Consider the following 23,572-nt stretch of genomic DNA (forward strand, 5'->3'; position numbering starts at 1 on the left):
CTGCGTTGAACAATACAATTCTAGAATGGCTATTTTCACAACGCAGGCACATGTAAAATGCAATTGTTCTCAAAATAACAGCTTTGTTCTAAAATAAGCCATTCCTTAAACATATACAACTATAGTGTATGAAGATTCAAAGAATAGTTTGTCGACAACACACTGGCATTTCTACGATCAATCCGGATTGTTCAGATTGTTCTATTTATAGGTTTTGCGTTGATTAGAGTTTTTTTTCCCCGAAAATTACCTGCCATGTTAAAACGTAACTGCGTTAAATTGTGTTTTAAAATTAATTACAGATTACTTCGTCATAAATTTGTTTGCTTTAAGTGTAATTATCCAGTTTATACCTAATAAGCAAAAATTGAAATCTATTTCCATGTTGGTATGCGAGTTGTAGCTAGAAAATACGGTGTAGTTACAAATGATCATAGCTCTATTTGAATTAAACAATATTGCTCTTGGAGGTATCTCGAGATCTTTTATACACTGATAAAAGAACCAAAATAGACCTACCACACCAATAGAAATCAGAATTATTAAAACCTTATTGACGATCGAACAAACGTCAAATGCTTTCCATGAATCGTTAAACACAAATATGGCACTCAAATTTGTAAGCTTTCGTATTTCTGCTGAATCATACACAGCTGTATTCTATTCTACAGTGACTCAGCACTTCGTGTTTACGCAACCTATGGCGAAATACGTCACAGCGTGTTGGTGGACGGACGTGATGACGTATTGTTATGTTGAGAATGGCGGAGAGGAATGGAGGAAAAAGTCTTAGTGTAGTAGGACAATCGAATAACACAGATTTTTATTTCTTAATGGTAAAAATTTAGACAACTAAAACGAAATCAGCAGGATGGCCCATCGTTATCTTCTTCTGTCTAAAGGCTGTAGGAATCTTTTCAAAAGCTTGTTTTCTCCTAACAACGTCACATGTAGCAGAAGGCTGGTAAGTTCTTGTAACGCTAGCACCTGTTTTATGTGGGTCCGAGATTTTTGTGTGGATACGATGATTGTATAAGTCACCTCATCCGAGTTTACTATTGCAACAAGGATCGTCGTGTGTCGTATTATTGTATAAAGAAACGTGGTTAATACAGCACAGGCCTTCATGTGACATTGTTAAGTAACGGTTACATCACAGGTACGTTTGAAGCAATGCAGTTTTTGATAATGTGAAAAATAATTTAGGATCCATGTTTTTTATGGTTCCTGGCAGATGTTAACACCTTAGCCTCTTTATTAAAATGTAGTTAAAATAACCAGATTTTGCAATAACACCTTCTTAAATGCTCCAGGTGCCAATAACAACCAGATTTTGCAAAACACCTTCTCAAATGCTCCAGGTGCCAATAACAACCAAGAATTATATTAATATAATATTTATATATGATCTTGAATCGGCAGCAGATTGTGAGATGGAGTAAATCAGGCTGGGAAAATTAAAATATTAATTTTAAAAGGAAAACATCTTGATCATCGTTTCATCTATTCGAATTCACTTGGCTCTTTAAAAACATGTGGAGGTGAATCTGGAGGTTTGAAGGTTAGATAAACTTAGGCCTTACATAGGGGAGTGTTGGATGTCTTCCGACATTTTCAAGATAACGTTTCAGTCTCACCCTGTACCTGTGGTATTGAATGTAACCATGTGATACTCTCAAACCAGATGCAGTGGAAGCAACCCACTGCATCTTATGGCATTTTCCTTGTACTGAAGTTTTACATTGTATGTAAAAACAGATAAATACCTTTTCCTTCAGACACCAGCTGGATGCACTTCAAATTTCTGTAAATAAATTTCACAGTGTGGCAGGGAAGCAGTTGTTTTGTTTGCAGCATCACGTAGCACAAAGGAAGGGTGCATTTAAGTATAGATTCTGTGATGATAAAGGATTTTGCTTATTTTCCAGAGATTTGTAAAACTGCCTTAGATTTTTGTTTGTCTTTTTTGTTAACATTTCTGATTTGTTCATTATTTGTCTGGTTGTGTGATGCCATATGTTAGTAGTTAGGCCTGGTGCAGGTGTATTTTACTTACACTGCACAGGCTGGGTTGTCAGGATTGTACTGGCTGTGGGCCCCCTGGAGAGAAGCAGTTTGATAGTAGCCTTGGAATGTATTGGCAAACATTATGGCAGCCAAGGATGAGAGTGAGCTGCTGTATTGCCTAGTTCAACACAAAGCTGTTGTGTTGCGTTGAGGTGCTGCTGCTCTGATTTTGTGCTCTAACCTGTTAAGAGAGTTTGTGTGTGATGTGTGGGGGTAGGTAGGGGAGTCTTTCACCTCTGTACCTGTTTGAGGAATGATTTGAGTGAGGGAGGGGTCTGAGGTGCACTGTTGGGAGAGCGTGGCTGGGAGTTTGTGTTCTTGCCATTGTGTAATGCTTCACGGTGGTGCTGTGAGCCAATAAAGAAATACCTTCCAGTGCTGAGTGAAGATATTGCCACTCCCTTCTTCAGAACACTTGTCAGTTATACAGTATATACTACATGTTACAAACAAAATGTAGTGTTGAAATAAGCTATGAATAAGGAGGCAGGTCACCTTAAAGATTACCTTAAAGTTTACCTTAAAGATGCACTTCAAGTTCAAATAACCTTTTGCTTTCCTGCTTAATCTACATGATTAAAATGTCATTTGAATTTGAAGTGCATCTTTGTTGCTTGACCTAAAATTGCTTAAAAATAGTTATTTTTTCCATGTCTCAGTATGCACTAAAAGAACATACAGTCGGTTAACAGAACATAGCACGTACTCTTCATCATAAAGCATGAATTTGTTCCACATGGTGTCCTTTGTGTAATTGCCAGTCTGTCTTGTGTTATGCCTTTGAATTTTATTGTAATGATTTTTTGTATGTTTGTACTGTCAGCTGTTATGTTGCTTTTGGCTCTGTATCACAAAGCAAATGACAGGGTGGCAATTAAGCATGAAGAAGACAGAAGTGAGTTTTAAAGGACTTTGTTGGCTGTGCCTTCTCTAATATTTTGTGATCCTTTCCTTGTAAGGTCTTGGGGCAAGAAAGCAGGGATGTTGCAGTGGACAGAAGAACATTAATAGCAAATGTAATTGGTGCCTATAGACGGCTGTGCTCAAGACCTCCAAAAGGTACAGTCATTGCTGTTCAAGTTCACAGAAGAAAAAACAATTTTGTACTGGTATCCGGGCAGGTACCCAGCTGAGGCCTTTCTCGTATTGTCCAACTGTTTACAAACTGAGATTAGTGACGGGATGCAAGTCCTCATTGGGAAAGCTAGTTACTTGTGATTGTGAATGAATAAAAGTTGAAGCTATCAGTTCTCAAGTGTTGTAGGATGTGTCACTCTTATTATATTAGTTGTGGCTGCTAGTAATTGATAGGAGTGAAGGCAAGGTGCCTTACCATTCTTAACTACGTGTTTTATATGCATTTCAAGAGTGCTTTCTTTTATCCTGATTACTTTCTGATTAGAAGCATCATTTTGTTTTAAAGTGCTGGACATATTTATTATTTGCAAACATCCGAAGAGGCTTTATTAGTCTCATAACCATGTCATCACTGTAAGAAATTTACGTGCAGCATTAAGGGAAATGTGTTTCAATGATGTTTAGATAATGTCTTGATCTTGCCAGCTGGATCAAAAAGAACCATTTTTTTCTAGGATTTGAGAAGTACTTTCCTAATGGAAAAAACAGCAAGAAGAGCAGTGAATCAGAAGGAATGAACAATGGCGCTAAAGGTACACTTGCACTGGCATGGTTATTTCTGTTTCTCAAAATTCCGAAATCTGTTTTTATGCAGAACTATTTGGAGACAGTGACAAAGTGTAGGGCCAGTGTGGAAGAATGTACAATCCTTTGCTATCGTATATCTTGGAAATGAAATGGTAAAGCACTGAGAGTGAAAGTTAAGCTTAATGCAAAGGAAATTATGGAATATGGAAGTAAATGTGTGAGGTATATAAGAATATAAAGGACTGTTATGTATGAATAGAGGCCCATCTAGCCCATTTGGTAGATTGATCCACGGACCTTATCCCTGGATTAAACTGTTTTTTGAAAGAAGATAGAGCTTCAGCAACATGTCTGGATAGCTTGTTCCATACTCCCACAACCCTTTAGGTAAAGATGTGCCTCTTGATCTTGGTTTTAATGCACTTCCACGTAGTTTCCACTTATTTCCTCTGGTTTGTCTTTCACTATTCATTCTGAAGAAATCAGATGGGCTGACTTTCAGAACTTTTGATGATTTTGAATATCTGTATAATCGGGTTCGTTTGTAGTTTTCTCTGTTCAGGGCTAAAAAGGTTCCATCCCCACAGCCCGTCATTGCAGGAAAATTCAATAATCATGTTAAAACTTACAAATTGTGTTGCAAAATTGTCTACATACATGCAAAAGGATAAAAAACATTCAGTTGCCATAGCAGATTTGATTCACAGATCATGACTGTGTACAAGATGTAAGTATTCTAAAACTGTAACCCTTAAACTGATATTTAAATTGATGTTGATGGATCAATGTGGTATTATTAAAAAACTATTACTGTAAAAGTGCAAGTGAGCGTTTTCTTGGCTAGATGTTCACCCAGTACCCTTGCAATGATCATTTTTACAGTTTTTTTTTTGCTTGTGTTGCAATTGCAGTAAACAACTTGGAATTATACCACCATTATATAAAAATATGATATGGTGCTAAGCCAGCTTTAATGTGACATTTTAATCTGTACCGAATAGGCACTGATGATTCTATTGTAATGAAGTTTTACAATATACAACATGTTTGGTGGCATGTAAGATTGCTGATTAACAGTGACCAGACATTAATCTACTGTCTTTCTTTAACCTTCTCCATTTGCTTCTCAAATTCTAAAATCCTCCTTTGGTTTTGTCTTTTTAATACATTTGTTTCTAATTTTTCTGGCTCCACTAACCGTAATGAAGCATTCTTCCCCCAAGGAAATATTTACAGCAGCCCAGAAGTTTCTTAAAAAATAATGTTCTCGTTCCTTGTGACCTCTGGATAACCTTCCTAACAAAATGAAAAACTGCTATTTGCTTTCTTTTTTAGCCAACAGTAAATCATAGCGTTTACCATTTAGTCTGGATTTAGTTTGGATTGTAGCATTGTTACTGACATATATACTGTATATAACTAATGCTAGGAGCCAAAAAACAAAGATTTATGAGCTGATAACTGGCCATGAGCACTCCACTTTTTCATGGGAGACTTGACTTGTGAGACAACTGTATTTTTAAAATAATATAGTGTGTAGCTCAAATGCCAGAGAAAAACAGAACAATTCAAAGGTCATAGCACAAAAACAATGTATTCATATAAATTGAAATTGTAGCACAAACCTTTTTCTAAACATGCTCTTTTTGATTGATTACTAAAATTCGTTCTCACAAGCCATCTTGAACAAAATGTTTTTAGAACTGTCAATCTGTATTTATTTTAGAAAGTCATTAACTTAGGAGGTCAAAGGTGCAGAGAAAAAATAAAGTCCAAAAGAGCAAGTCTACAAATTCACATTTTGGTCATGTTTAATTAACAAAAATCATATCATTGGTTGTCAGATTAAATTGTTTGCACCTTTTCAATATTTGTTACACATTTGTCACATAATTGACACACAAAATGTAAGCTCTTAGGGTTGCTGTTTTAGTTTTATGTTTTTATTGATTTATTTGATTCATGCATTTCTCAAATGAGAGATACATTTTTACCCATTATACAGAAGGACATGTAACTACACTTGCTCATGTATGTGGTACTTGAACCCACAACCTTATGCTGTTAACATTATGCAGGAGGAATGTCTTGGTGCTTGCTGTGTCTCCATCTAATTTCAATTCATTTCACTTTTTGCAGGCTCTGTCACTCACTGGTTTCTAAACTGTAGCAATAGCACATGTTTGATGGCTATTTAACCTTGTCCTTCAACTAAATGTTCATGTTAGTATGATGCAAAAGTTGTTCCCTGCTCTCTCTTGATCTCTTTTAAAAGAATAGATATTGCCTGCATAAGACAAAACATCTCTGATTTATCCCAGAAACTAGTTTAGTAATGGAAAGGTCTGAGAATCTACAGAGAACAGCCAATCTGAACATCATTGAATAGCCTTTAATTTGCTTTTGCTTTTCCAATAAAAATGGACTCGTACACCATACAGTAATTATCACATTATTTTTGACAACCTGTCTAAAGGCATCAGGAGTAGGAATTATGTTTATTACTATTACTGAATTGTGCAAGAAGGAGGAAGATTCATGTTAACAACTTGTCTGCTGGTGATGAACATTTTCATGCACCAACTTCATATCTGTTTATTTCCAATTTCAGAGGCCAAACCTTCCAATTCACAGAAATCTTCAGGGAACAGTGGGGGGGGAGGAGGAGGAGGAGGAGGAGGAGGAGGGAAGAGAGGAGGGAGGAAGGACGAGTCAAAGTGGTGGACACGACTGCAAAAGGTGAGGGATACGCAGATAAAGGTCTTCTACACACATGAACTGCTGAATGAAAGCCTATAAGTGGAAGCATTTATTAAGCAGAAAATAACATGATGCGAGAGTCAGAAGCTGGACTGCGTAACATCCAGTTTTAAAAATGTATATTTGCGTTTGATTTGTAGTTCCACATTTACACGTAAAGTGATCTTGATTCTAAGTACATTTCACTGTATAGTATAAGTGTAACCCCTACCCCCAGGCTTACTGTATCAACCGTTTTACAGCATTTAGGTCGTCATTAAAATACAATATACTTAAGTATTTATTTCAGGATGTTGAATTTAAACTTACTACTTCAACAGGATATCAAGTGTTATTAAAATCTTAATACAATCTTAAAAACTTCATACAAAGTGCATAGGTCTTTAATTTCCAGTTTGTAGCTTATATTGTTACTTTATAAGGTGTTCAGCTTCTTGCTGTTAAACATTGTGGCACATTGTGATAGGACTGTCATTGTTATGGGTTTATCAGCCTCTAGAGTCCCAAAGACTTATAAGTCCCTTTTTTATTGTTAGTCAAGGAAACCTCCTGGACATATTTTTTATGTAGAGTTTAGAGTTTTGCCTCCAGGTTATTCTACCCAAGACGTGAATGTTTCTTAACAGCCACTTAACACTAAAGCACAAACAAAATCATATACTCTCTTCAGTACAACCCCAAACTAAGTGATATATGCGGGCAACACCTGGATAAATGAGGGACTCCATGGTCAGTTTATTGTGAGTAAGAGCACACATAAGGGTGTGGCTCATGCATTAATTAAGCAAATAACAGTCCAGCATGGTTAGGGTCATGTATGAAAATGCCAGACTGGCCTGGTTTCCTATAATTATAGCTAGTATGGCTGCAAAAGGAGACTTCAGTAACACTGACAGAGGCGTGATCGCTGGGGCGCGTTTGGCAGGAGCTGAACTTGCGGATGTTTTCCAAGCACTGGTGTCCAAGATGATGTTAGTATGGAACTCTGAGGGAAAGACATCAATAGCAAAGAGCAACAGTGGGCGGACGTGCATACTCCAGGATCATGATATCCAAGCGTTAAGTCGAAGTGCGATGCAAAGAGGTGAGCAAATCCAGATCGGTTGACTGCAAATTTCAGGGAGCAAGCAGCCAGTTTCCTTAAAAGCATTCCACCTAGAACTCATTGTTGGGTTGCCATGCACAAGTCTACTCATCCCACCTCTCACTACATTTTTGTCCAAAGGTGCAGATAGCGTAGGCAATGAACTACTGGATCGTTCTTCAAATGGACGAGTGCTGTCGGAGGGGTCTTGAAAAGACTAATCTTTTTTTTTAACTTTTGCTAAGAAAAGCCTTCATTCTCAAATTAACTGAAACAGTCTAATTACAGTTCCCTAACCTTGCCTGTTTTTTTCTTGTGTATTCAGGGAGACGTCCCATGGGACGACAGGGACTTTCGTCTGTATTTCATGGGAGGAGCAGCATTTTGGGCTGTTTTTGCCTACTACTTTTTCTTCAGAAATGCAGGCAGGGAGGTCACCTGGAAAGATTTTGTCAATAATTATCTCTCAAAGGGTGTTGTAAGTGTAGAAATGATTTTTGTATTCCTCTTTTTATGTACTCCATATTTAAACGGTCTTGCAACATCAAAACCAGGGCAAAAGCATTGGAATTCTCTGCTTTTCACTGGTGTTTATTTCTGTAAATACAGACTTTCTGACTGAGTTTGAGCCTCAGGTCCTGCAAACGCACGAGGCCAGCCTCCAAACTGAAATGAATGAAGTAATATGCATTTAATGGGTGTGAAAATGCTCTGCGATCATTCATTATCTGCATGAACTTGACATTTTAATGTGAAAATTACTAGAGGGTAAGGGTGCCTGCTTAAATTGGTGTGTAAAAGTGAGCTAAGATGATATACACTGTAAGTGAACAAAATAATTTTTCTTTCACTTGACAGGTTGACAGACTAGAAGTCATAAACAAGCGCTATGTGAGAGTGATATTTTCCCCTGGCAAACTACCAGTTGATGGGGTAAGTAGTCTTTCTATTATATATACTCCCAGTTTAAAACTGCTAGTGTTTTAATTGTTGTACAAGGTTAAGGGAAATCAACAGGTCCATTTTCTCCTCGCCATAAAAATCAATTTGCAAATGCCATTAATGAAACTCAATGCATTTTTGAGCTTCCTTATTGTAAAAGTCTGAAACAGTGTACTTTATAAAATCTTAGAAATGTGCAGCGTAAACATCAATTCAGTTTTCTCTTGTATTATGAAACTGAAACATTTGATGTAGGTGGAGTACAAATCAGTTAAAGTAATTAAAACAAAGATTGAGGAATTAAAGTGTGATTAAATTAATAGATTATAGGTTACATGGATTATGGAAGTGGGACCGAAACTGTAATTTTTTCATCTAAAACATACTTTGTGTTGTACACAAATGGTGTCAATTGGAACAAAGTAGATATTAATTTATTATTGTCTGCATCTCGACAATATACAGAAGCAGTTACAAAATAGGCAAACAGTATGTCTGATAATTCAAGAGTTTGTCTTAAGACTGTGTGGGGCTTTAATTAGCCTCCGTCTGAAATTCAGTTAAGTTCTGCACCTTAATAAACTGTGGAGCCTTAGAGATAGTACATAGAAGAGCAGCTCATTATGAGAGTGAGTAATGAGGACAGTTTGAAATAACACTGCATTTTCTAAAATTACCCCCCCCCCCTCGGGAGTGTCAGACTCTTCTGTTACATTACTTATTACATTATCCAATTTGTAACATATTTAGCTTTATGATGTTTTTATTTCTATGTAATTGGGGAAGAGATGTGAAAACATCTGGGGAGCATTATAACTTGGATCTTGTTAAAAGGGCCATTTGCATTTTTTACACATTAAGAAATGTGAAATGGGCAGAGCGGTGGCTCTGTGGATGGAAGTGCTGCCGGTTCAAATCCCGCAGCCGGCAGAGGAATCCTACTCCGTTGGGCCCCTGAGCAAGGCCCTTAACCCCAACTGCTCCAGGGGCGCTGTACAATGGCTGACTCTGCGCTCTGACCCCAAGCTTCTCTCTCCGTGTCTGTGTGTCTGTGTCTCATGGAGAGCAAGCTGGGGTATGCGAAAAGACAAATTCCTAATGCAAGAAATTGTACAGGGCTAATGAAGTGATGTTAAAGTGATGTTAAAGAACATGTCCATTATGTAAAAAAACTCACAGATGAACACTGACTGTGCGCTGTTTCAAATGTTCTTGTCCAAATCCAGTACTGGAGGGCCACTGTGTTTACTAACTATCACAGAGGTTGGATGGGTCTAAAGGCCTACTTTTATGTGTAGCCTTTCGTATGTTCTTACCATATTTGCAGTCTTTAATTGCAGCACAGCTTTTAACAGCTCTAGTGAACTCATTGGCTGAATTTGAACGGGTGAACCGCTCTATCCCTCTTGCAAGGTGTTGCTGGTTTAAAGAGACATATAGTACAAAGGGGCTTAGGCAAGTCTACCAAGCCTCGACTTGGGAACCCCTGCTCTATGTTGTGGGTATTATTTGTTTAAGATTTATTGATTTGTTAGGTTAGTTTCACTGTGTGACTTTTTTTTTTCTCTACAGCAATATGTGTGGTTCAACATTGGCAGTGTGGACACGTTTGAACGGAACCTGGAGACAGCGCAGCTGGAGATGGGTATTGAGGGGGAGAACAAGCTGCCTGTGGTCTACTCTACTGAGAGCGATGGGTGAGGCTTCAGTCCACAACAGGGCATTTTCTGAGACTCTGTCTCTCTATCAGCTTGCGGAGTGCCAAGAGGAATGTGCCATCCCTGATTGATTAGCTTTGTTTTAAATATATGAAAAAGACCGGAATGTAGTTGAGGATATTTAACAAAGCATAATTTATTTTAATAATTAGTTAATATCTGTAATTGTGTCAAAAGAAAAAAAAGAGTTTGCACTGCTTAAAGCCTCATCAGTCGGAATTTCACATTCCAAATTTACTACACCGATAATGCACGGTTTTCAATTTGATTGGTTTAAAAAAAAATCAGTTGAATCCATTTGTGATTTTAAGTACAAACTGAAAGAAAGTGACAGCATACCACCTCTTCAGTTTGTTGGAGGTAAAGGAAGTACAGTACACAAGGAAAATTAAGATGTTCTTCCCACAAGATTTTAGGGGCTGAAAAACCAGTAACAGGCGAAAATAGAGGACATCCTAAATATTGGAGAAACAGTGCGAATATGTCTTCCTGTGTTAGAATAGCTTTGTTAAATGTCTTTTGATTCAAGAGAACATACACTCAATACATTTACTGACTGTAATACTTGTGCACACATAGTCCGGGTCAGTATAGACAAAGCTAATCATTTTTATTGTAGAACAATACTAAAGTTCATCTTTTAAAGTGGGGTAGAGAGAGGTATAGGATGGGGCAGGTGATAAGGGCTTTTGTGTGTTTGCAGGGCAAGTATTGCTCAACACTTTTGAGAAGTCCTGTAGGTGGAGCCATAAGTACACAAATCCCATGTTACTGAGCTGAAGACCCTTTCAGCAACTGTTTTACTGGACAAATCCCTCCCTTATAAGGGAAGTTCTTTACAACCTAGGAGACGGTTCAAAGGCTTACTCACATCCTCTCAGGCCCCCAGATGTGCTTTTGTTAGTGTGGCTGAGGAAGCCACACTTAGAAATTTGTGATAAAGCTGAAGTTCTCTGTTCTCTGTGAATTTATCAACTGGTTAACAGGAGCGGACCACTTAGCTAGAGCAGTATTTTAAGGAGAAGTCTCTGTTACTTTTGCTGCCAGTTTTTTTTTCTTATATCCATGTAAGGTAGGAAGTATTAACACCGTCATTTTGGGAAGCTGATGAATGGAAGTTGCTTCCTCCTGTTCCTTCAGTTTCAAGATGAACACATAATGTGGTTTCTCTATCGCATTTATTGGGTAGTCTTATCTCACCAGTGAATGAAGATTTAACTGATTTAGATTTAAAGTGTCTTAAATTTTGGAATGGCTAGATAAAGAACCTTTTAATTACATTGTGAAATTAATCTTGATTAATCATTTTGTAATACCTTCGTACTTTGTAATTGTAATGTATTTTAAATCCCTTTAAAAGTTAACAACAAGCTAAAAATCTTTCTTCGTGAGAAGAACAGGACACTATCCACTTTTTGTTCAGTTTCTTTACCACAAGTAAACAAGTAAATCAAGTTTTGTTGTGACACCTGTTTGGTTGAAAGGTTTTGATTTCTAGCAAGTCTCAGTCTATAGTTCCACATCTGAAAGAGTTTAGCAGCAACAAAGAAAGAGCCACAAAACTGAACTTTAGAGTGGGAGTTTTAAGGACTCTTGAGTGTATTTTAACCGGTCTATTACACTGCCAAGAAAAGCATTGATCTTAAAATGGAAGTTTCTGTTATTTTTTACTTAACCAAAACATACCAGTAATTGTCAGATTTATGAAAAATTGTCAGTGCGGTCTCTAAAAGGAGTAAAGTTTCTAGCTTGGGTTTCCAAATTCCTGGTAATGCTGTCCACTGTAGGTTATAGGAATACTGATCATAAAATGGTCCTCAATCTTACCAACGTTTCAAAAAGTCTTTGAATCATCATTGAATGCTTTAATGCAGCAGGTAACGTTTTTTTTGTAACATTGGTTACATTATAAATATTGCTTTGATTTTAAAATCCTGTTAATACACAGATCCTTCACTGGCCTCCCTCTAGTTCATCTGGAAGATCTGTGGCCTAATATCCTTCTCAGTGTTTAAGGTCAACAAACATTGACCACTTTGTGAAAGATACTGGGATGCAGGGCATTCCACTGCCATGCAGCAGATCTCTTAGAAACTGAGTCTCGTGGGTTTCTGTACCCAGAATTCATGTATTTTCTGTCAGTTATAATTCTTAGCACAGATGCTTGCAATTTTTATTCTAATGGGCGCTATGTTCACTTGCGAACGCTCACCGCTGCAGCCCTGCTCCTGTCTCCTGCAGCTCCTTCCTGCTCAGCATGCTGCCCACGGTGCTCATCATCGGCTTCCTGCTGTACACGCTGCGGAGGGGCCCCGCCGGGGGCGGGCGGTCTGGCCGCGGGATGGGAGGCCTCTTCAGCGTGGGGGAGACGACCGCCAAGGTTTTGAGGGATGAGATCGATGTCAAGTTCAAAGACGTCGCGGGGTGTGAAGAGGCGAAGCTCGAGATCATGGAGTTTGTGAATTTCCTGAAGAACCCCAAACAGTACCAAGACTTAGGGGCCAAAATCCCCAAGGTGTGAAGCTTAGGTCCTGTCCAAAAAGGTTTAACCCTATGTTTGTAACAATAAAACCCACATATTTAGTCAAGTATATACAGTTCATTTACACCGCAGTACTCATATCCTGCCTAGTGCTTGTGTGCTCTTTTTGGTTTCTAGAACACACTGGGATCCCATTTTGCTTGCAAAATTGCATTTTTCAATACATCATTCAAATGTTCTTAATAATATTATCAGGGAAGCAAAGGTAGCAAAAATCCAGAAATTAGAGAGATGTAGCCATACTTTCCCCACTCCTTATCCTCAATATTGTTTGTTACTCGCAATCATTTAATTTGTAGTACAGATAAAAGTACGATGTTCTGTTGTCATGGCCAGTGTATACATTGACATATCTCTGCTGTTTATAGGGTGCTATTCTGACAGGACCTCCAGGCACAGGAAAGACTCTCTTGGCAAAAGCAACAGCCGGGGAGGCCAATGTGCCTTTCATCACCGTGAATGGGTCAGAGTTCCTAGAGATGTTTGTGGGTGTAGGGCCGGCACGGGTAAGTTGATGTTTACCGCTTATGTGAATAAATTGCCTTGATTAGCACCATGACTAAAATCCACTGCTGGGCGTGAAAGTTTCTGTAGAGATTGTGAGATTAAAAGAGACTATGTTGGAACATGAATATCTGTTTTTATTTCAAGTAAAATATATCAATTCCATCTCTAATATAAGCATAGGTTATGATCGTTACGTTCTGTTATTTTGCCTAGCGTCTGCAGTCAGGCGAATAGTTTAAACCCTCGCTGTAGATGAATGGTTAGAAGTCTGTATTATACATCTGAATGATGGAGGGCGGGTGGGTGAGCAAACTAGAGATGATAAGGAAGCGGGACAGAGGATCAGCTGTAGAGAAAGACTCCTGACTCAGTGTTTGCTGACCTCAGTGGGAATCCGCCGTGTCAGCACACTGAGATGTCGAATGACCCGATAGCTCAGACGTAGGAAGAGAACTAGATACTGAGCCAGACAAAAAAGGGAATGAAACAAGCTTAGTGAAAACTCTAAACAGGCAGTTAGTTGAAATATACTTACAGATGGAAAAAGTTTAATATGTTTTTTCACTGATACGCAATACACCTGTATACATGTGTGCTATATGATCAGTTCTTGGGAGAGTTAGTTTTAAAAAGAAATCTATTAAGAAATCCATTATGAGTTGCTTGATTAAGTGATTTACTTTCTAAAAGTAACACGTTTTGGGGGAAATTATTTTAAGTCACAGTGAGGTTTGTTCTTTGTGTAGTTACTATTTAAAGTAATTGCCACTTTAAAACATTTTCTCTGAACGTCTTATTAATTTAAAGTTATCCCTAGCACAAGTAACTTGTACTGTATCTGTAATATATTTTTATGAAATCATTTTACTGAACACTGCATATGTGTAATAGAAAATATAGTCCTAAATGAAGGTTAATTCCACTAACATAGTAAATATTTTTAAATGGCTCTTCCACAGCCCATTGAGCACTTTGGAAAGGCTTGTTGTCAAAATTCATGTAGACAAACAGAATTGTTATAAAACCATACCTTGGACTGCTATGTCACTCCAGGCAGTTAAGTGATCATTGATTTTTACCTCCAGATGGTTAATGAGCCATCCATGAAGTGCGGGTACTTCGGTTGCTTCAGTTACTTCGTTGCTAAACGTGTGTAGTTCTTATTGAGCTGCAGGTGATTACAGGAAAATTTATTAAACCTGAAAAAGATGATTGCATTCATTCAGTCAGCAATGAATTATTCTGTATGATTTAGTGTCATCTAGTGCTGAAAATGATTTCTCTCCAAAAGCAGTTAAGCAGCAATACAAATTCAGTCATTTCAGCAAGCTAAAATACTCCTGTAAGTCCTATTTTGACTACTTCAGGATAAATATAGTAATTATTTAAACAGTTCTACTGAGAGAGTAAGTCAAAATGTAACTCATCTTATAGGACAGTGCTGGTTTAAATATATTTTTTTTTAAATCGGTGTATTATTGTATTTATGAAGTGAAAAAGTCAATAAAGCATGACGGTCCTAATTGCCAATCAGTACTATGAATTGCTCTCAAAAGCACGTTTCAGCTCTTCTAAAACTATTTTTTGTGTTGCAGGTTCGAGACCTCTTTGTGTTGGCCCGCAAGAATGCCCCGTGCATCCTCTTTATTGATGAAATCGATGCAGTGGGTCGAAAGAGAGGCAGGGGAAATTTCGGAGGACAGAGCGAGCAGGAGAATACTCTGAATCAGCTGCTGGTGGAAATGGATGGTGAGAGCAGATGTCAAGGGTTAAAAAGCTGAGGGGAAGGGTGTGGTGAGGAAAAAGCAGTCAGCAGCAGGAAAGCATGGAACTTAATACATAATCTAGCATTCTTTTTTAGGTTCGTTTTTTAAAGAGATGGAATGAAAAGGAATTAAGTTTTTTATACAGTCTAATTGTATGAACTGTTTCTACATAAGTCACAAAATGCTTAAGAACAAGGGATGTTGTAGAAAAAGCAAGACCATATAGTCTGCCAACTAAGTAACACGTAGAAGTGTATACAAAAATATATATTTTCATGAATTTTATATCAAGGAAAATCCTGCTTTGCAATTGTAGATTGCCTATCAACTCATGTGCCTAGAAATTGGAAACAGTTGCTCCTCAGAGATGTTTGTCATTTTGTTGAACATTAGACTGCCAGTAAAAATTGTGAACTTTATTTCCTGTACTATTGGGACTCACTGGCTTTCTGTGCTGTTTAAGAGCTTTTCTTTTAGTTTGTGAAAAAACAGGCTGAAAGTTTGGAATTAGTCACCTTTTGGGTGAACTTCAGAAAAACAAATGAATTCTAGATAAATGCGAACTGGCAGAGTCTGTGTTTTCTAAACTAAAATGAGCATTTTTTTTTTAATTTGAAAGAAGTGGATTATTCTGTGTACATTACAACTCTTAAATAATGTCCTAATCTGCTGTTGTGCAGCGTTTTGGTGACATGCATAAAGAGCTGAAGTTGTATTCCAGGGCTTTAGTACAGACCTTTCTTTTCCTGTACAGACTCAGAAACAGCGTGGAATTTAGCTGACCTCACTGAGTTTCAAGCTTTATAACTAATCAGTTTTGTTGTTAACATAAACCACTCTTTTCTCCTCAGGATTTAACACTACAACAAATGTGGTAGTGTTGGCAGGAACGAACAGACCAGACATTCTAGATCCTGCCCTTCTGCGGCCTGGACGTTTTGACAGACAGATATATATTGGTACATGTTATTGGCATTTTTTTCATTGTTACAATATTAAACATCTTAGGTTAAAAATTTTCGACAAATTAAGTTCAGTCAAAGTTATGAACTTTTGAAAGACGATGGCTACTCGTGCGTCCCATTGCACCAACCCTGCCATCAAAGTTATTTTCATTTTATTTTTCTTTATTATATAGCTCCTAGTTATAAATAGCTGAATAAAGACCTAATGTTTCAATTGACTCTTTATCTTCATCAGTGTCTACAATCAAAGTTGCCCCTTTGATAAAGAATATTGGAAATTAAAATAATTCACTCTGAGAGTGATGAGAGTAGCCTACTGACATGGTGATTAGTGTTGTCACAGCTTTTTCCTAGCTTCAGTTATTGCTTGCTGTGCTTAATTATAAAGTTGGCAAGCTCTCTCCCATGCCCACATGGGTTTTCGTTGGGTGCGTCGGTTTCCTCCCACACTCCACGATAATCCTAGGTATGCCGTCTAGGTGAATGGGTGTCTGTATATAGTCTATAGTCAGTGGATTGGCATCCTGTCTGGGGTGTATCCTGCCCTTCTGTCATTGTCTCCAGCTCACCATGACCCTGAATTTGACTGACTTTTTACCTTGTGTTTTTTGGTCCTTTTCTCCATATTATCAATTTGCAATTTTATTCTTTACTTTTAGTAGAGATAACATCAGAACGTAATTTAAGACAGTAGGCATAGAAAGGATATAGGTGCCTAGAACTGACAGCCATAATATTTTCCCTTTGTTTTCAATAGGGCCCCCAGATATCAAAGGCAGGGCTTCCATTTTCAAAGTCCATCTGCGTCCTCTGAAATTGGACTTGTCCCTAGATAAGGAAGGCCTAGCCAGGAAAATGGCAGCATTAACGCCAGGGTTTTCAGGTGAGTATGAGGAAATGTAAACACTTCAGTGTGCGAGTTTGGTCTTCCTTAATTTCTTTGTGTCTTTTGTTTTGTAAATTTCTTATGAATTCTATCCTGTTGCACCATGGGAGCAGCAACAGTGTACAGTGGAAGTTAAAATTGAGTGCTAGTAAGAACCAAGTCACTGCAAATTATAGATTCGTTAGAAAATTAACTTTCTCAAAAGAAAATACAGCTAATATTTTGCAGCCTACTTTTCTCATCCACCTGAAAGCAGCCACAAAGTAGTAAAACAAACTTTTAAATATTATAAGTGTGCAGCTGTAGGAATTTAAACTGTTTTATTAGCATTAGCATTTTTTATTTCCGAAAGCAACAGAAAAAAGTGTACTCCTTAGTGCTGCAGTATGACTTGTTTTATTTTAATTTTATTAGCATATTTTGATCGATTTTAGTTAGCTTGTTACTCTTTGTGTAACTGAAAACCATGATTTAGAAGCCTGGTTTTCTGATCTTGTTACTTGCTTTGGTAACTTAAAAGCATATTTTGTGTTACAATCTTTTAGGTATATTATTAACTGTGGTATTTATACTCTTATTCATAGTTTTACAACAAGAAGGTATATAAGGTTGAGTATATTTTAGTTTCAGTATGGCTGGCTTAATTATATAAAAGCATTTACAAAACTATTTTTAATGTTTTATTAAAAAAGTACTTATCTGATGAGTGAAACATGTTGGTACAACGTGTCCTGGATGTTTATCTTATTGTTTTAGGTGCTGGGTAATCTTAAGTGGCTAACTTTGTAGTCCAGTTCACCTTAATTTTATCACCACACTCCCTCTTAGTCATCTCTCAAAGCACATTTCTCTCAGTCACTTGTCTATGACTATATGTTAAGCATGCTCTTTCTAAGCAAGTTGGATATTTTCTTGTTTCTTAGCAGTGTTTCATCCAGGTGACTTTGAGTTGTCATAATTTTGGTAACTAAGAATAATCGTTTGATCTTCTCTTCATCAAGATGGTCAAAAAAGTTCAAACATGCAATGTGGTACCCAACTTGCTTGATGAAGAACAGGGAATCTGGATTTTGCAGAGACACCGTTTCAGTTTAATGAAACTTCTGTCTGCATCTCATTTCATCATGAGATTTCTGATTCCCTCATTTGTCTTTGACTGCTGAAAACGTGATGTTTTTATATTTAGCTTTAATTGTATAAAACATGTTTTCTCTCTTTAGTTGGAATAGTGAAAAACTCATTTTACATGCAGTGTTTCTTGTCCCTTTTGTTTTTGTTTCTCTACAGGGGCAGACATTGCTAATGTTTGCAATGAAGCTGCATTAATTGCTGCAAGACACCTCTCTGATTCTATCAACCAGAAGCACTTTGAACAGGCTATTGAGCGTGTGATAGGAGGTAAATGTTATCATTTCTTAGTTGAGGGATGGGCAAACCTGTTCCTGCAAAGATGGTGTGTCTGCGGGTTTTCATTTGAAGTTGGCTTTTAGTGAGATGAACTACCGGCGTACCGGTACCAATTTAATAACCTCTTCCTGTTCTTTCTGCTTTAAAGAAACCTAGAAAACCTGCTAATACTGTGGTCCTTCATGATTAGACACTTGCAGTGTTGTTGATTTGTATGCATCCTTTTTAATTAGAAATATGTTTTTTTGTTTTAACTTAGAAACTTTGATGAGGTTGGAAGGATGAGAAGAAATAAATTCACATTAAGGGAAAATCGGTGATACACAAAAATAGGAATGTTATTGTGAGAACCTTACTTGCGTATCTGTTTCTTACTGCTTGCAGTTGTGTGGTAAATACTCTTTACTCTTTTTTTGGCCTGCAAAATTGCAATTCTGTCACATACAGAAATAACCCAAACGCCTCAAATTCTACAGTAAACTAAGTAATCCAAATTTTCTACATACTAATATTTTTCTTTTGTATCAAATCTAAAAATGGCCCACAAAGAAGCACTGTGCCAGAAGTGCTTTAATATTTTGTAGTAAATTTGTTTTCAAGATTTTGTTGGCGTTTTCAGGTCTTGAAAAAAAGACACAAGTCCTTCAGCCAGAGGAGAAGAAGACTGTTGCATATCATGAAGCTGGACATGCAGTAGCAGGCTGGTTTTTAGAACATGCTGATCCTCTTTTAAAGGTATTTGAATTAAAGCACTTGTGTGGCAGTGATTGCCTATCAAATGTAACCTGTTTACAACATGAAATATGCATTTCTAAAAGATAAATCTCACTGTTTCCGGGTTACTTAACTCCTCTTTCTTTTTACTGTATTTGGTTCTGTTGACAATGGAGATATTCATCTCATCAAACAACACCACATCGTCTGGTTTTCTTTTAATATAGATTAACTGCACCAAATTACAGGATTGTAACTGAATGAGGATTAACCTCCACTGAGGGTTATCATGATGGGCAAAGTTTTGTGCTTCATACGTGTCAATTAATGTCTTGTGCGTGACTGAGAGCCAAGTGTTTGGATGCAAACATTCAACTCAAATGATCCCACATAACATTAACTCCTTTAATGTTGCTTTCTTCAGAAGTCTTAAAACTTATCTTCTCAAAAGACAGCACTCTTTTAAACATGCATGGTCACCCCCTCCTACTAGAATATATTTGCCCTAAATTCTAGCCCTTTTTTAGAAGCAGTGTTTTGATGTTTCCTTTCAGGGATACGTTTTACTCCTTTGAAAAACGCAAGGAAAAATCACACATAAGCAAAGTTAACTTCACAAGCTTTAACAGATGGGTTTTTTTATTGTCCACATTATGTTGACTTTAATGCAAGCACTGTCTTGCTAGCTTATATTTTTAGAAATACAAGCTTCTGTATTGCTAAAATCTCATGCAGCTGCTGGAAGTGGCGACAAGGGTTAGAGAGAAATCTGTTCTTGGTGGCTTCAGATGAACAGCTGCTTTGAGGACACAACCCCTGCACAGGTGTAAGCTGACATTGTGAAAGAAGAAGTGCTAGTGCCCCACAAATGCGTGTCTGTATTGAAACCCTTAAACAGAAGCAGCCTGGAAAGTGGAAGCTGAACAGAATATTGGGATTTGTTTCAAAAACCTAAACAGCAATTTCACACCTACTGTACTTACAATGTTGTAGCAAAAGGGAGCTTCCTATACAACCAGAGCAACAGGCGGCGATGTTGTTTTTTTTTAACATCAACATATTCTTTTTCCACCTTGTAAGGGACAGAGCACTTTTTTAAATGTAAATTATGCTCGGTGCGCAAGTGAAAGATGAGATTTTCAGTTTATTTTTGTTTGTAGGTATCCATCATTCCTCGTGGAAAGGGATTGGGTTACGCCCAGTACTTACCCAAAGAACAGTACCTGTATACTAAAGAGCAGCTTCTAGACCGAATGTGCATGACTCTGGGAGGGAGAGTGGCGGAGGAGATCTTTTTTGGAAGAATAACAACAGGGGCTCAGGACGACTTGAGGAAGGTCACTCAGAGTGCTTACGCACAGGTTTGGACACTCTCATCCTCTCATAGAAGGCCATTCTATAGTTCCTTCATTTTAGCAACTGCTCATAGAAAGTAATGTCCACTAAATATCAGCCTTGAATGTTTGTTTATGCAGCTGAATATTTCTCTATGATAGCATTCAAGCATGGTTTGACTAGTTGTGCCAAGAGTCACTACTGTTCTGCAATCTTGAGGACTTTTCAAGCTCAAGCTAGCGAACACCAGCAAGACATGAGTTGTTCCACCCCACACAGAAATTCTTTGTCTCGGGTGACTAATGAAGAGCCCAGGCTCAAGTCCATGAAGTCTGGGGCCTCATCCTATGCTCCTGGTTTTGATTATAAGTCGTTTTCCAGTTGATGAACTGGACAGTTGGTACATATATCATTATCACAACTGCTTGGTTAGAGACAGCATTGAAATGGAAAATATCTTACTAAGAACATGTATGTCATGTTTTTAAATTATAATAGTAGTGTAATCCCTTTGGTTTATTTAATCCTTGAAATGTACCAAGAATAATTCACACTTCATTCTGAACTGAGTGATGTATATACTATATGAATGCACAGATAAAGAGTATAAAAATATTTGTTATAATAGTTCCAAGTTAAAGGAAAAGGAGCTTTTTTAATATTGGGAGCAATATTGCACTGTTAGGAAACTATTTTGAGATCCAGCTGGTTTTTGGGGAAATGAGAAGATCTTAATCAGCCGAGGACTGGTTTTCTTTTCTGTCGCGTGTGATAACTCTCACCGTTGTGTTCGCAGATCGTTCAGTTTGGGATGAACGAGAAGGTGGGACAGGTGTCTTTCGATCTCCCTCGTCAGGGAGAGATGGTGTTGGAGAAGCCCTACAGTGAAGCCACCGCCAGACTCATTGACACAGAGGTGCGGCTCCTCATAAACACGGCTTATGAGCTGACCCAGAAACTGCTGTCGGAGAAGAAAGCTGAAGTTGAAAAGGTGAGAGGCTTCAAACTATGGGAACTACATAAATGATGTTAGTAATGCTGTTTCATTTCTGTTTAAAAGTGTACGTTTTGAATTCATTTGTTCCTAGATTTTCATGTTTAGAGGTCACTTCTTTCTCATATAGACGTTTTCCTAACAGTATGAAGTCCAAAAAACAGTCCAAATATAGTCCTTTAATTAAAAGTATTATGTATTCATAATGACATTTTCATAATGTATTTTATGATTCGGTGTCATTATCCCATGCAAAGCATAGTTAGAATAGAAAAATATTAAATTGAAGAGTATTAAATTAAACAAAGGGTGCCAGTGGATTTGCCTTTGCGTTCCTTTCTAATGTATTAATTCTGATAGTTGTTAAATATATGAATTCTTATATGTTAAATATTTTTAAAACATTGATATATGCACTTCCAGAACACTTGATGTTCCCATTTATTTCAGGTGGCACTTCGCCTGTTGGAAAAAGAAGTCCTTGATAAGAATGACATGGTGGAGCTGTTGGGTGCGAGGCCCTTTGCCGAGAAATCTACTTATGAGGAGTTTGTGGAGGGCACTGGAGGCCTTGATGAGGACACTACCCTTCCCGAAGGGCTAAAGGATTGGAACAAGGACCGAGAGAAGGAGAAAGAGGAGAGCACAGAAGAACAAATTGCAAGGCAGATCACTGGAGGAATGCCTTTCTGAGTTTTAGTAGTGCATTATCATAAAGGTTCCTGGCCACTGGCTTCACCAGTGCTCAGAAAGCAGCAAGAAACATAACTTTTCACACACCATCTGATATAATGTAGTTACGTTCTTCAGCTTTAAAGATCTTTATAGAGGTATGAACTATCCAAGACGCAGTTTTCAAGTGTATCTTTGCAATCTCAGTATGAATCCTGCTTCTGTGAAGTGGAGGATGATGTAAAAAAACAAAATAAAAGACAGGAATTCAAGGGTTTGATTAAATTATACTAAGTGGAGTGCCATCAGCTATCTTGCTGGTTTTCACATTTGTGATTGTTTAGTGTATTTTTCTTGTTTCTCCGACCTACCATACATCTCACCAAAGAAAAAAAAAAAATTTTGTCCAATAATAAAAGCTAATTTTATTGCAGTTGGATTCTGTTTGTGAGATAATAAGATAACAGCAAGTCAGTCACCTCTGGGGGTTGATCAGCAAAACTGCATATACTGCATACATACAGTACAGTGTGTGTCAGCCTGCATAAAGTGTATGGTAAAATCACTTCTGTCTGTCAGCTGATCTTTAAGCCACATGCCATGCTAAAACTATCATGGATCAGTTGTGCTCTTCACAGGAAGACTACAGAGTCTTCTAGTAGAAGCCTTGTCATGTTCGGTTTTATTACGTTAATAAAAATGAGGGTAAATCACTTTAAAAAGTGCCCTAATTAAGCCACACCTTACTGATTCATTTTGGTTCTTGGGCCTGACTGACTAAAGGGCTGACAGAAATATTTTAGCTTGCAATTGTTCGCATTCAGCTGACCGTCTGCTTCCAATGTACAACAGCTGTTCATACCAGAAGATCTTAACTTTAGTGATAACAGCTGTTGAGCACTTAACTACATTGCCAGTGCTCATTGAAACCCTCATGTTTTAATGGAAATACAAAAGCCAATATTTTTTTTATTTATTTTACACATTACTTATTTACTTCAGAGATTTTTTAGAAGACAGTTTTTTTTTTAGCCTATCTCATCATAACCAAGTAAAAATGCATCCTCGCATGCAGATTCTTGAATTCGCCACGGCAAAAATATAGACATTGAGCCCCTGCAGCTGTTGTGAATGCTCAGGGGGATTTTGTTTCCTGTGCTGGAATGCAAGGTTTTGCAGACAGGGATCAGAAATTAAATTTATGAAGCCCGTGGCATTAAACCTTCTCTTGATTATTACATATCGCTAACACCTTTAAATTTAGTTTCAAAATAGGGTGTTAGGAGGAGTCAAGTGGCAGCTGTAAAGAGAGGTAACATTAGTAAGAAGTGGGATACAAAACAACAAATGCCAAGAAAAAAGGAGTCAATACCTCAGTTTTTGCCCAGGCATGACGTTCATTGGGGTGCTAAAATGAACTAGCGTGTTCTTCTCTCCTGGAGTTTGTTTCCACTGTATTTGAAAAGATCTTCCAGGATGCAAGAAAAATAATCCTCGTTTAAAAAATTTACCCATTTTCCGCAGTAGCTGTTAGGAACAGATTATGAA

The 23,572-nt window shown here is 37.6% G+C and overlaps 1 protein-coding gene across 1 annotated transcript; it reads left to right on the forward strand.

The window, feature by feature from the left end:
• Positions 1-723: 723 nt before the first annotated feature.
• Positions 724-22,456, forward strand: afg3l2 (AFG3 like matrix AAA peptidase subunit 2). The gene is made up of 17 exons (XM_088918648.1): positions 724-964; positions 3,027-3,126; positions 3,660-3,737; positions 6,344-6,471; positions 7,902-8,054; positions 8,435-8,509; positions 10,091-10,215; positions 12,478-12,751; positions 13,147-13,284; positions 14,881-15,034; positions 15,903-16,010; positions 16,774-16,899; positions 18,190-18,300; positions 18,929-19,044; positions 20,184-20,384; positions 21,155-21,349; positions 21,803-22,456. Exons 1-17 carry the CDS (start codon positions 872-874, stop codon positions 22,043-22,045), a joined length of 2,418 nt encoding a protein of 805 aa, XP_088774774.1. The 5' UTR covers positions 724-871; the 3' UTR covers positions 22,046-22,456.
• Positions 22,457-23,572: the final 1,116 nt, after the last annotated feature.

This window comes from Atractosteus spatula, chromosome 6, assembly GCF_055471065.1.
Source record: "Atractosteus spatula isolate fAtrSpa1 chromosome 6, fAtrSpa1.hap1, whole genome shotgun sequence".
Lineage (NCBI taxonomy): Eukaryota > Metazoa > Chordata > Actinopteri > Semionotiformes > Lepisosteidae > Atractosteus > Atractosteus spatula.

What these genes read in the sequence shown, in the direction of transcription:
- afg3l2 (XM_088918648.1), top strand. Translation starts at nt 872, where the DNA reads ATGGCCCATCGTTATCTTCTTCTGTCTAAAGGCTGTAGGAATCTTTTC. An exon ending in GTGCTCAAGACCTCCAAAAG is followed by an intron (nt 3,127 to 3,659) that starts GTACAGTCATTG and finishes ATTTTTTTCTAG; the next exon opens with GATTTGAGAAGTACTTTCCT. An exon ending in ATTATCTCTCAAAGGGTGTT is followed by an intron (nt 8,055 to 8,434) that starts GTAAGTGTAGAA and finishes TTCACTTGACAG; the next exon opens with GTTGACAGACTAGAAGTCAT.